Source organism: Lynx canadensis, chromosome A1 (genome assembly GCF_007474595.2).
Source record: "Lynx canadensis isolate LIC74 chromosome A1, mLynCan4.pri.v2, whole genome shotgun sequence".
NCBI lineage: Eukaryota > Metazoa > Chordata > Mammalia > Carnivora > Felidae > Lynx > Lynx canadensis.
In genome coordinates, this window is record NC_044303.2 from 143,263,333 (window position 1) to 143,276,299 (window position 12,967).

General features: G+C 40.2%; 1 protein-coding gene across 2 annotated transcripts in view; it reads right to left on the bottom strand.

The window, feature by feature from the left end:
• The window catches only part of DMGDH (dimethylglycine dehydrogenase), a 69,957-nt gene extending 56,993 nt beyond the window's left edge, over positions 1-12,964 (bottom strand). For both annotated transcript variants that reach the window (XM_030323663.1, XM_030323658.1), the window contains exons 1-4: positions 12,870-12,964; positions 11,606-11,780; positions 2,148-2,246; positions 514-678 (exon numbers count right to left, since the gene is read on the bottom strand). In XM_030323663.1, the coding sequence (XP_030179523.1) occupies positions 514-678; positions 2,148-2,246; positions 11,606-11,780; positions 12,870-12,964 (534 nt within the window). The remainder of the gene's footprint in view (positions 1-513; positions 679-2,147; positions 2,247-11,605; positions 11,781-12,869) is intronic.
• Positions 12,965-12,967: the final 3 nt, after the last annotated feature.

Sequence of the window (12,967 nt, forward strand, 5' to 3'; positions counted from 1 at the left end):
TATTCGAATGGGAGTATTGACTAGCAAAACAAAAGCAAATGGTTAAAACCAGATAAATATCTGGTATGGAGCCTATTGGCAGTACAGTTATGAGCTAGAAGATATTTATAGAGCAACATAGCATGGCACCTCTAAATTTGATTTTGTAAAAAGTTTCAATAAGACAACCTTTCTCTATATATATTTATCATACCAGGTCATTGTTTTCTCTGAAGTTCTCAACAGTAGCTTATGTATGGAAACCCCTAGGTCTGGGGGACATAGTAATAAGAAGGTATTGAAAATGTCTCGTTAGTTGTCCCAGGTAGAAACCTTTTTTCATTACTTTTTTATTTAATTTGGCATACGTAATAGCCCACCTTGTTATGTACCCAAATTCTAGCATTAACCATCTGATTTCACCATTCAAGACGTGCGCACAAAGTTTTTCTACCTTTAATAAACTTCTTAAAGTAACTTTTTCTACTCTTAATTCAAGTTAATGGATGGCGAAAACACCCTTAAGATAAATACCTTATTCATGTTGAGTAGCGGAAACATCTCTTGAATTTTTTCAGGCTCAATAATATACTGCTCTGTTGCATGCCAGCCAGTCCGAGTCATCTGATATTTAAATTCATCTACCCTTACAGGAGTGGTAGCGATTCTGATACTCCCTGGCTGATGGAACCCCACCACCTGTGACAATAATGCCAAGACAAACACATACATAAATCATTATTTGGCATTCAAACATGGTTCTCCTTCAGCACGATGAAAATGCAAGTGTGTAAGAAAAGAGATGGTCTATGCCGTGCAAGAGATAACTGTATCAAACAGTTGCCTCTTACAAAAAGACGCCCATTCAGCAACTATTTACTAATTGTCTCCTCTGTGTCAGACACCATGCTAAGCCGCAGAGATGCGGTTACAAACAAGAAGCAAAGACCCTTCTGCACGGAGTTTATGGTCTACAGGGGAAGGCAGACAGCTGGAAGCACAATTACAATAACACGGGATAGGGTTCATGTACAGAGTAAAAGAAAACTGTGTGACAAAGAGAAAGACAAAGGATTTGAGGAAGGAATGTAAACAATCAGAATGTTGCAGTGATGAGATTTCATGTGAAGTGAAAACAACGTTCATGCGACAGTTCTTGATGTCCTTCAGTTGGCCAAGGACTCGGCTAGGCCCTAGGTTACAGAAATAAAAGATCTCCTTGCCCTCAAGTTTCTCATAGTCCCGAGGGAAGATCAAACAGTAAAGCAAATGCCACAACAGGGAGGGGCGGGGGGCAGGGGGGAGAGGTTCGTGTTAAAGGAACGTTATAAGAACATACATATGTTGTTAGAACCAAGAGAAGTGCCCTTAGCTGTCCTGACTGGTGGGTGGGGGAAGTCAAAGACAGCTTCTCAAAGGGGGTGACCTCAGGGAAGGGTAAAGGGTGAGTGTTGAGATGGGGCCAGAGAAAATGTTGTTTCAGGCAGAGAGCCCAGCACATTCCAGAGCTATATGTAATTAAGATTAACTGAAGCGTATGAGCATAGCAAAGAGTGGCAAGGGAAAACGTTGGAAAGGCAAGCAGGGTTCACTTGATGAAGACTCTCCCCCTCTGGCCTTTGGCTGTGGGCCCTCTGATAGTTTTAGGCAAGGAAAAATAGCATGAAAAATTTAAGTAAACTTCCATCTTAGCCTATGGGTAGTGTTTGCCTGTGACTTTATTTTGAGAATACTAATGTAAGCATGAGAAGAGATAAAAATAAAAGTAAGGGGCTTTTAGTGAAGTACTTTTCAAAGCTGTGTGACAATCTTCAGGCATGGCCATCAGATCCTTTGTAATCCAGTTGCTGAAATACTCTGATTTCTGAGTTTCTAGATATAGTAGCTGATGAAAGATATTTTTGAAAGCTGCTTTTTATCCTTTCCTTATTTAAAAAATCAAGAAGAGTGGTGAACTGCATGGGAAATGTACTTCAAGAAATTAAACCCAAAACAGAGCAAACTCGAGGGGTTCTTATCTTACACATTCATTAGATTTCTCTACCACATTAAACATTTCACATGCCATTAATGTCACTACACACATGATAATATGTCCAAATTCTTCAGAAATCTTACACATTTCTGAGAAATCGACCTAAAAGAAATTTCAAGTTAAATACATTTACCTGTCCAGTTTCCTCTTCCAATTTCTCATAAAGTTTGATGCTAGCATAATGTATCTTCTTCAAGTTTATTCCAGGATGAAAGTAAGTTGTTAAACCTGCCTTAAAACGAGAAGGAGAGAAAATACTTAAAAAAAAAACTGTCATTCTCTAATTTTTTTATTTGGGTATAGTTGACACACAGTGTTACATTAGTTTCAGGTGTACATCGAGATTCCACAACTCTATACATTCTGCTCTGCTCATCACAAGTGTAGCCACCATCTGTCACGATGTAACACTATTACAGTACCGTTTACTATATTCCTCACACTGTACCTTTTATCCCCACATCTTATTCCATAATCTGGAAGCTTGTATCTCTCACTCCCTTTCACCCCTTTCACCCCTTTTGCCCTCCCCCTACTCCCACCCTCTCTGGCAACCATTAGTTTGTGCATTTGTGGATCTGTTTCTGCTTTTTGTTTTTTTACTCATTTGTTTTCTTTTTTAAATTCCACACATAAGTGAAACCACGTGGTATTTGTCTCTCTCCATTTGACTTATTTCACTTAGTATAATACCCTCTAGGTCGATCCATGTTGTCACAAATGGCAAGATCTCATCCTTTTTTATGGCTGCTTAATATTCCACTGTATGCATATGTGTGTATATATATATATATACATATGTGTGTGTATATATATATACATATGTGTGTGTGTGTGTATATATATATATATATATATATATATATATATATATACAGCACCCTTCTGTATCTTGGCTATTGCAAATTATGCTGCAATAAATATAAGAGTGCATATATCTTTTCAAATCAGTGTTTTTGTTTTCTTGGGGTAAATACCTAGTAGTGGAATTATTGGATCATATGATATTTCCATTTTTAATTTTTTGAGGAACCTCCATACTGTTTTCTACAGTGGCTATACAAATTTACATTCCCACCAATAGTGCACAAGGGTTCGTTTTTGTCCATATCCTTGCCAACAACATTCTTTAAGTTTTAGTACTTTATCTGTTAAGCAGTAATTTACTGCTGGCAAGAAACTGAGAAGCACGAGCCAGCTCTTTGACGTGAGAACACATCAGCTCCAGTTTGAGCACACCGGGGCATAAAACTCATGGCAGAGTTATGAGAACCAATCTGAACCATGTAAGTAATGTGAGAGTCAGCCAATGAACATATATTTTAAGTCCCTAAAACTTACTAAGGAAAGAGTGTTTGCAGATTCAGATATGGGATGATTTGGAGGAGAGGCTTAGTAATATATGCTGTTAAGAAGAATATGGGGAGGGGGGTATATAACATGGACCCACACCAGCAAATCACGTGTGTTCCCATGAGGAGAAGGAACATGGACTGGCAAAGTTTTCCTTGACCCAATCCCCGCCATTCCCTTAAATGGAACAGCCCTCCTGTTCCCTTTCCCGAAATTTCCCAAATTCAAGAAAACTGGAAAAGAAAATTCAAAAGAATTGGAAAATTCCTGAGAATTAGAGCCTGGATAATTGGTGAACAGACTTTTGTTGAAGCTTAACCTGTGTGATAAACATTGATTATACCCCACAAATATTTGCTGAAAAAATCCTTATGAATTACAGTCACAAAAAATATCTAAATAGTAGCATGCCAAACCCCTTTTATTAATTCTGGCAAATGCAATGTAGTATCCAAAAAAAGAATTCTAAGCAATTATATGAAGCAGGTTCTCTCAGTTAAGTATCTGCGGCCCCATTTTGCAGCTAATTTATCCTGGAAAGCTCATCAGAACACAGTCTGTTCAAAATAAAATCTGTTTAGGAAGGATTTATAAGGTTTTTCTATGATAGTGGTAGGTTATTTGGTTCTCCTGAACTCAAAAGCACCCCATTGATAGTTCATTAATCGTCCTTTATGGGCCAGAACCCTAAGGCTTCTATTAAATACTTGTTCATACATCTGAACATATGCACAGCTTTTTGTTTGTTTGTTTGTTTGTTTGCTTTTGTTTTCTTAAGATCCTGGCTGAGCTTCAAGGTTCTCTCACAGCCAAGTGCCATTCTAACGGAAGTGCAAGTCAGGCTCTTTCACTCTCAAATATTCCACTCTCCGTTACATGCTCAGCTATCTCATTTGAATACGAGACTTTCCAGATCATTAATGGAGAATCCCTAACCTTCGGGTGTCTACTAGATATGTCTTCCGTGTATCTCCTGTCAGTTGAAAACAATGATATTCATAAGCAGTGGTGTAGGGTTCCATTCACCATATACTCAAGATCCTCTGAGCTTAACCTGGGGTAAACCAGACCACCAAAAAATTGTATATCTACACTACATCAGTCCTCTTCTTCCCCACCCCAGAAGGTTATCTTCATAGAATCATAAATTAATAATCTTGCATTGGAAAGAGTCACGTGGGTTAATTTTTGCAAAACTGTTATTCAAGACATTTAGCCCAATGAACTTTATTTAGGGAACAAATTCTTCTAGAATTCCTAGTTAAGGAAAAGTTAGTCACTCTTACTAAAATGGTATACTTATTTCTACCGAACAATTCCTACTCCCTTCACTTCCTTGCTGTCTTAGGACAGTCAGAAGTAAGTGCTGGGCTTAGTTTGTTTCTCAGGTATAAAAATTGTACTTATTTTTTTAAAGATTTTATTTTTTAAAGTAATCTCTACACCCAACGTGGGGCTCGAACTCATAACCCTGAGATCAAGGATCGCATGCTCCACTGACTGAGCCAGCTAGGAGTCCCTTTACTAATGTTTTTGTACCCTGTATTTTTTATCAGCTAGCTTTTCTCTTTTAATCTGTGTTTAAAATCTGGGGTCACAGCAATTGCTAGGAACTTATCCAAAGGATACAAAAATGCTGATCTGAAGGGGCACATGCACCCCAATGTTTATAGTAGTGCTACCAACAAAAGCCAAGTTATGGAAAGAGCCCAAATGTCCATCAATTGATGAATGGATTAAGATGATGTGGTATATATATATATACAATGCAATACTACTCAGCAATGAAAAAGAATGAAATCTTGCCATTTGCAACAATGTGGATGGAACTGGAGGGTATTATGCTAAGTGAAACAAATCAGTCAGAGAAAGACAGATATCATGATTTCCCTCATATGTAGAATTTGGGAAACTTAACAGATGATCAAAAAGGAAAGGAAAAATAAGATAAAAACAGAGAGGGAGGCAAACCATAAGAAACTCTTAAATACAGAGAACAAACTGAGGGTTGATGGGGGTGCGAGGGTGTGAGGTGGGGTAAATGGGTGATGGGCATTAAGGAGGGTACTTGTTGGGATGAGCACTGGGTGATATATGTAAGTGGTGAATCGCTGGGTTCTTCTCCTGAAGCCAAGACTACACCATACATTAACTAACTTGAGAATAAAAAAACTTTTTTAATAAAACTCCAAAATTAATTAATTAATTAGTAATAAAATCTGGGGTCAAATATATCTGTGCTTTTTATTGTAAGATTTTTTTTTTTCTTAGAGACAGAGAACGAGCATTCTAGTTGGAGGGGGAGAGAATTTCAAGCCCAAAACAGGGTCTGACATGGGGCTTGATCCCACAACCCTGGGATCATGACATGAGCTGAAACCAAGAGCTGGGATGCTCAACTAATTGAGCCACCCAGGTGCCCTAATGTAAGATATCTGAATGTAGTATCATACGTGGTATTTATTGTTAATTTATGCGCCAATCCTATGACATGGAAATGTAAGAAGGGTACAATGTGTTTGTGTTCTGGGCTTCAGCAAGGATATATTAAATGGGAATTTTGAAGAAGAAAACATTGTTCTTATCCTTCAAGATGTTATGGCCTGACTGAAGTCTTGAAACTTTCATGTACCAAACAATGAAATCAAGAGCACATGATTAAGTGCCAGAGCATTTAGAGAAAGACCTAAGAACTGAGAGAAGAGAAGGTGCTAGAATAGCCACAAGTCTATAAGGAGGACAGGAAGGGGCCTACCTTTTATTTGAGGAAAGAAAATGATTATTATTGGAAGAGAAAATAAAAGAGGAAAGATGAAACAGAGACATGAATAATCATTAGGAACTATAACTCTTTGAATAAAATAAGAATTATGAATCCTTGTTGATTAAATAAATACATACGCAAATAAATAGGGAGAAGAAAAATCTCTTCCTTATAGTAGGCTAACAGTGAATGAATATGAAAGGAAACATGGCATTAGAAAACCATCAACTGTCACTAAAGCCAATGATGCTCTATGTATTTAATAATTCTTTCTGCTCTTTCGTGAACCTCTACAACCTCAAAAAGCCCAGTGACTGACCTCAAGCCATCTCCAAGCACCCACGTAAAATAAAAAAATGTTTAAGCAGGGGCATCTGGGTGGCTCAGTCGGTTAAGCATCCAGCTTTGGCTCAGGTCACGATCTCCCGGTTCATGAGTTCCAGCTCCACGTTGGGCTCTGTGCTGACAGCTCAGAGCCTGGAGCCTGCTTCGAATTCTGTGTCTCCCTCTCTCTCTATCCCTCCCCTGCTCGCACTCTCTCCCTCTCAAAAATAAATAACCATTAAAAAAAATTTTTTTTAAGTTTAAGCATACCCACTAAAATACGTGTATCTCTTTGTTCTCACGTGATATATAAATATGTATTACTATATTAATAGAGATCATAAAACATACAAAGACAACTTGAAATGAATTAAATATTGTAAATGATTTTTATTTTATTTATTGTGTAGAAAAGCTTTCAAATTTTAAAAATTCGCTTATTTAAGAAAGGTTTTGAGTTTTTAAAATTTATTATATGGAAAAGCTTTTGAAGAGTCAACTTACTTATTAATATTTTAGTAAATCTAGGTGACTAACATGCTTTGTTACTAAAATATATACAGGATGAACCTTGGTAAAACAGCAACTTGAATGCCTAATCCTAGGTTTGTTTTATTTTGAGACTGGTTTGAATGGCTCTGATGGCTGAAGACGCTACCTGTCAATGATACAAAGGTCTACTTTGTAGAGTCTCCTGGGAAAAGGAGACTCTCTGGGCTGTACTCTGTGCATCCTGACACCACTTCCTCCACCCCAATCACCACTCACACAAAGGTTTCTTTTGAAACTTGACTATTAACATTTCATGTTCTCTTGTCTGTCAGTTGTTATAAGCAAATTGGAAGGTATTGGGTTTTTTTGTTTGTTTTGTTTTGTTTTGTTTTGTTGAGAAAGAGAGAGAGCACACAAGCAGGGGAGAGAGGCAGAGGAAGAGAGAGAGAATCTCACGCAGGTTCCACGCTCAGCACGTGCCCTCAATCCCACAGCCCTGGGATCATACTGAGCAGAAACCAGGAACCGCTCAACAGACTGAGCCACCCAGGTGCCCCACGTTTTTATATTTTAAATAAATGGGTACAAACCCCACTTAAACTCACCATTTGGGAAAATTTTAGATACATTAAAAAATTTATCTCTTGTATATATGAGAGTTTTTCTACATGATGCATATCATTTTGACCAGAATATCTATTGATGATACCAACATTTCCAAATATTCCTTTTCAAAATGTACCCTTTCCAACAGGACTATTTTGCAAAAAGCAGTCATTTCTCACCTATACCATCAGCTTTACTTTGAAAGCATAGATTGCATTTATTTTCTTGTATGTATCTGCTATGTGGTATTTTTTATATGTCTCTCCTAATGACTGGTAGCCATCTGAATCACTATAAAGGTCACCAAATTTAAAACACTGGCCTTTTTGTAAAAGAAAAACTTTGTCTCACTAACCCTTTTAATTACTGCATGAGATAAACAACAAACCTCCATGGAGCACAACACCTTCCAGTTCATTCCCTCTTCCTTTCATCACGAATTCTATTATTTAAAGCCCTGTCTCTATAAAATGCATTGCAACGATGATGTCCTATAGCACGTGATCTGCAGTATGTCATGGTAGACGAAAGACAAAAGAAAGTACGAGGCTGCCTCTGTCGTGGTGTGCCAACCTTTCTTTTAGTCAGCCTTGAAATCATACCCAGTATGTCACCTGCATCAAAGGTAAAGGCTATTTATAAAGACGAGTAAAGCTTCATCCCTTTCTTACATTTGTAGATAAAAATAAACAGAAAGTTCTAATATTGTCTTCCCACACCCCAAAAAGATCATCCTGCATCTTTAGATCTTCAGTCCTCAGTTCTCCAAAACATTCATGTTGGCACCATCCCCAAGGGCTGCCTCTCCTGGGGACCCCATGCTCCAAAGCTGCCTCTCACTCCATCTTCTCCCCTTTCTGTCCATCCTACATGAAATGCTCTACATTGGTAGTAGTGTTACCTGCTGACAAAGCAGTGTTGTTAAAATATGGCAAAACCTCAGGGTTTTTAGATTTGTGACCCCATTTTTATTTTATTTTTAATGTTTATTTATTTTTAAGAGAGAGAGAGAGAGAGCATGAGCAGGGGAGGGGCAGAGAGACAGGGAGACAGAGCATGAGCAGGGGAGGGGCAGAGAGAGAGGGAGACACAGAATCCGAAGCAGGTTCCAGGCTCTGAGCTGTCAGCACATAGCCCTATGCAGGGTTCGAACTCATGAGCTGTGAGATCCTGACTTGAACAGAAGTAGAACGCTTAACCAACTGAGCCACCCAGGTGCCCCAATTTTATTTTAAAGTGTTTATTTATCTTGAGAGAGAGAGGGAAAGAGAGAGAGCATGAGCACAAGACAGGGAGGGACAGAGAGAGAGGGAGAAAGAATACCAAGCAGGCTCTGCACTGTCAGCACAGAGCCCAACTTGGGGCTCGATCCCACGAACTGTGAGATCATGACCCGACACTAAATCAAGAGTCAGACGCATAACCCACTGACCCACCCAGGCGCCCCAGTGTGACTCCATTTTTAATATTCACTTTGCAAGCTGTGCCTTCCTCACTAAGCACTTGATTCCTGCACTTTGCAGATATAAACCTTAAGTACATGTTATACTTCAGTGAGGCTGCCTTGATTTTTGTAGTCTGCTCCTTTAGCTGGCTCCCCAAACTTCTACATTCTCATATCTGCTCCAAATATTTCTATGTTAAAAATTCCCAACATGTAGAATTTCTTCATGTTGTTCCTCAGAGGTAGGCCTCCCTGACTTGCAAAAGGTCCTGGGACCGACTTCCCAAGGCAACCCTCTTTCCTTTTCCTTTATTCCTAGTGGGCCAAATAACCTGGCTTCTGATGCCCAAGTCCATCTTGAGCTCGCACTGCATGAATCTCATTTTGTAAACCATAGCGTAAACCTTGTGCACAAAGTAGGAGAATGCCTTTTCCACTCACTCTGATATCTCTCTGGTTGAAGAAGACATATTTGGCACAGTTAACATTTAACCAGAAGCTATCATCTTAAAAACTTTGCCCGCTTTTCTCCAAAAAACTTAAGAGTATGTTGCTTTTTTTTTTTCGTTCATGAAATGTCTAAGAAGTAATAATGCAGGGAATCCAGCAATCTATTCTAAAATGTAGGTCACATCAAATCAATGAAATCTAAATGAGCAAATAAGTAATTAAAATATTAAGGTGTATGCCCTGTTTAACAACCCAGAAGTATTAAAAGGGTATAAGCCTCCCTCTCAGGATATCTCCACTTGCCTAAATTTCCCTCTGCCTACATGCTCTTTGCTGGACAGCCTTACCAGCACCTCATTCCTTTCTTGCTGGTCTCTGCTGAGATGTCACCTCCTCAAGGTAGCCTCCTGACTCCTGCACCCCATCATTCTTCACCCCTCTACCCCAGTTTACTCTTCTTCGAGGCACCGATTACTCTCAGGCATTGTTTTCTGTTTAGCACACCAGAATGTGGCTCCATGAGGGCAGGACTTAGCTTTATTCACTGCTGTGTCCCCACCTCTCAGACCAGGGCTGGCCTGACACAATATAGGCTCTCAGTGAATATTTGTTGAAAGGCTGAGTGACTGTCCACGAAGGAGAAGTGCCAGGAGAACTACAGGAGAAATTCAGGCTTCCTTTTGCGTGATAATGTGAAGCCTGAATAGAAAGTCTAGTTCGGGGAGGGTAGAAGGGCCCGGAGTTTTGGTGGCTTCCCAGACCCCTCTCTCCAGGTAGGAGGAAGTGAGTTGAGGGACAGGGTGAAACAAGAGACAGTATGGCTGTAAAGGCTCTGAAATTACATTCAGGGAGGACCAGGTGCCTGGACCTCCCTCTCAGACCCAGAAATGAGGGGACTGGAGGGAAAGGAGACAGGGAAGAGGAACTGGGCTTGGTGTGACTTTTCTAGGAGCTTCCATCCAACCATAAGTGTAGTCTCACTCTGAGACCACCAGGACCCAGTGGCCAGGGGGGCTTAAGTCTGGGCTGCGGTGTCCCCTGATCTCCACAGGACACAGGCAGCCCTTTCAGTGCTTAACACCCCCCAAACCTTGAGCAGGCTCTAGATTCTAAAGTCCCTGAAAAGCAGGGTTTCCTCCTGACTTAGCAGAGGAAAACTCACAACAGAAAGGGATGGTGAGCAGTGGCTAACACTGCCCAATTCTTTCTCCAAAAGAAATCTGTACCGACAGTCACAAAAACTTCCTCTCTCTTCCTTAACTGACTTCAGAAATCATTGATATGGCATAATGCTATGAGAGCAGTGTCAGTCACTTCATTCACCTGAGTAACTTTCCATTTAAGCCCAATTATTGTGTAGTGCTGGAACAATTATTTGTATTATTAAGTCTGCCCAACGGAAGAGGCTGCGTGTTAATTTACTACAACACAAAAGCAACATCACATGTTCTCGGCCCTCACAGTTCTCAGCCTCATGACACCAAGCTGTTGTCTCACAGTGCTGCATTAAAATCATAAATGAAACTAAAAAGACCACAAAACCCAGGTGAGGGGAATTTAGTGCAGGTCTCTGGCTATATGTGCCATCATCCAGCTACATCCTTCCAGGCAAAAGCCAACATTTGCTAAACATTTACCATGTGTTTAATACCTTTACACATATTAACTCAATCTTCATCACAACCCTGTCAGCGAGGTACTGTTAATATTTCCTTTCTGCACATCAGGAAATGGAAACTGACCAAAAGTCATATGGGTAGAAAATGGCAGAGCCAGGAGTGAATCCAGAAGCTATATGCTCAAGATAAAAATATTATCTATTTTGATCACTAGACTGCAATTGCACTTTCCAACACTATTGAAGGGACGCTCACTCTAAAGAGCTCAAAGTGGGGAGTTGTGATGGGAAGAAAGTTGATTGCACTGGTTCACACACTTCAGGGCAGGTGACGGTTTGGAGGGGCTTTTCTTTCTTTCTTTTTGAAATTTATTGTCAAATTGGTTTCCATACAACACCCAGTGCTCATCCCAAAAGGTGTGGACGGGCTTTTCTTTCTTTTTTTTCTTTTTTTTTTTTCTTTTTTGAAATTTATTGTCAAATTGGTTTCCATACAACACCCAGTGCTCATCCCAAAAGGTGTGGAGGGGCTTTTCTTACTGCATGCCAGGTAGATCCAGCAGTGAGCTCTGATTTTTCCAGGAGGACCACATCCTTCATCCCTGCTTTGGCCAGGTGATAAGCCAGACTCACACCAATGCAGCCGCCTCCAATTATCACAGTTTCTGCTCTGTCTTTCCATCTTGCTTCCGCAGACAAAGGTGGGTTTTCCTCTCTGGAAGACAATTTTTGTAAATGGTAGTTTTGTTAGGCTATGGCAGCTGTAGCTTTTCTGACTTGTTTCCTGTTTCTTCTCCTTGTTTCTCTAGTATCTCAACAGTGCCCGTGAGGGTTGCATAGAGCTGATTTAGTCATTGGGGCATCTAAACCCTGATTGAAGCAACCTGGTTAAAGGAGGAAAGAGGAGGACTTTGAAACCCGTTCCATATAATTCTGGTCCATTGTAGATAACAAATATAGCTAAAGAATTGAACATGACTTCTATTTTTTTTCCCAAAAGAGTTAAAGAGTAGTTTTTTTTTTTTTTCAGTCTACTTGGAGAACACACATAATCATTCTATTCCATGAAAAACCATTATTATGAACTTTAGCTCCTATAAGTCTTGGATCATCTCTTCCATCTAATGCTTTCCAGGCTGCGGAGAGCCAGACGGAGTAAAATGTTCTTCTTCGTTTAACTTCCTCACCACGTACAGCCTCCTCTAATTTTATAGTTACTTCTCAGTGGTCTCATATATTTATTTGCGTGACTTTCTACCTAGCAGGATCTAGGGCCTCTCCAGGACACGTTGTAAAAAGCAAGGTGTAAGTAAGGCAAAGAGGAATATATATCTCTATATACCATAGGAAGATATACACCATATATATATATATATATATATATATACACACACACACACACCGTATATATATAGGTGTATATATGTATAGGTGTACCTATATATATGTATATGTGTATATATATATATATACACCTATATATATATATATACACATATATATATGGTGTATATCTTCCTATGTTTGCTTACACATAGACGATCTCTGGAAAAATACAGAAGACACTGTTAACAAGTTGACTGGGAGATGGGGGTAGGAGTAACTTCGCACTGGGAACCCTTTGATACTGTTTCACTTTGTCCACCAGCGCGTGTAAAAGAAAACACGTACATCTAGAAGAAATCCGAACGCCCATTTCTCAGAGGCCCAGGCTCCCCCGACCCGGCAGACTGCCTCAGGCCCTGGCTCCCACCCAGGCAGCAGCCCATCCGCGGGCCTCGGCGCCGGCCGGGCCCCCACTCACCCTTGGCGGCCGCAGGCTGAGCGCGGGCGGCCGGGGGAGACCTGCAGCCGGAGACTCGACAGCAGGAGGCCCCGCTGCGCGCCCGGGCGGAGCATGGC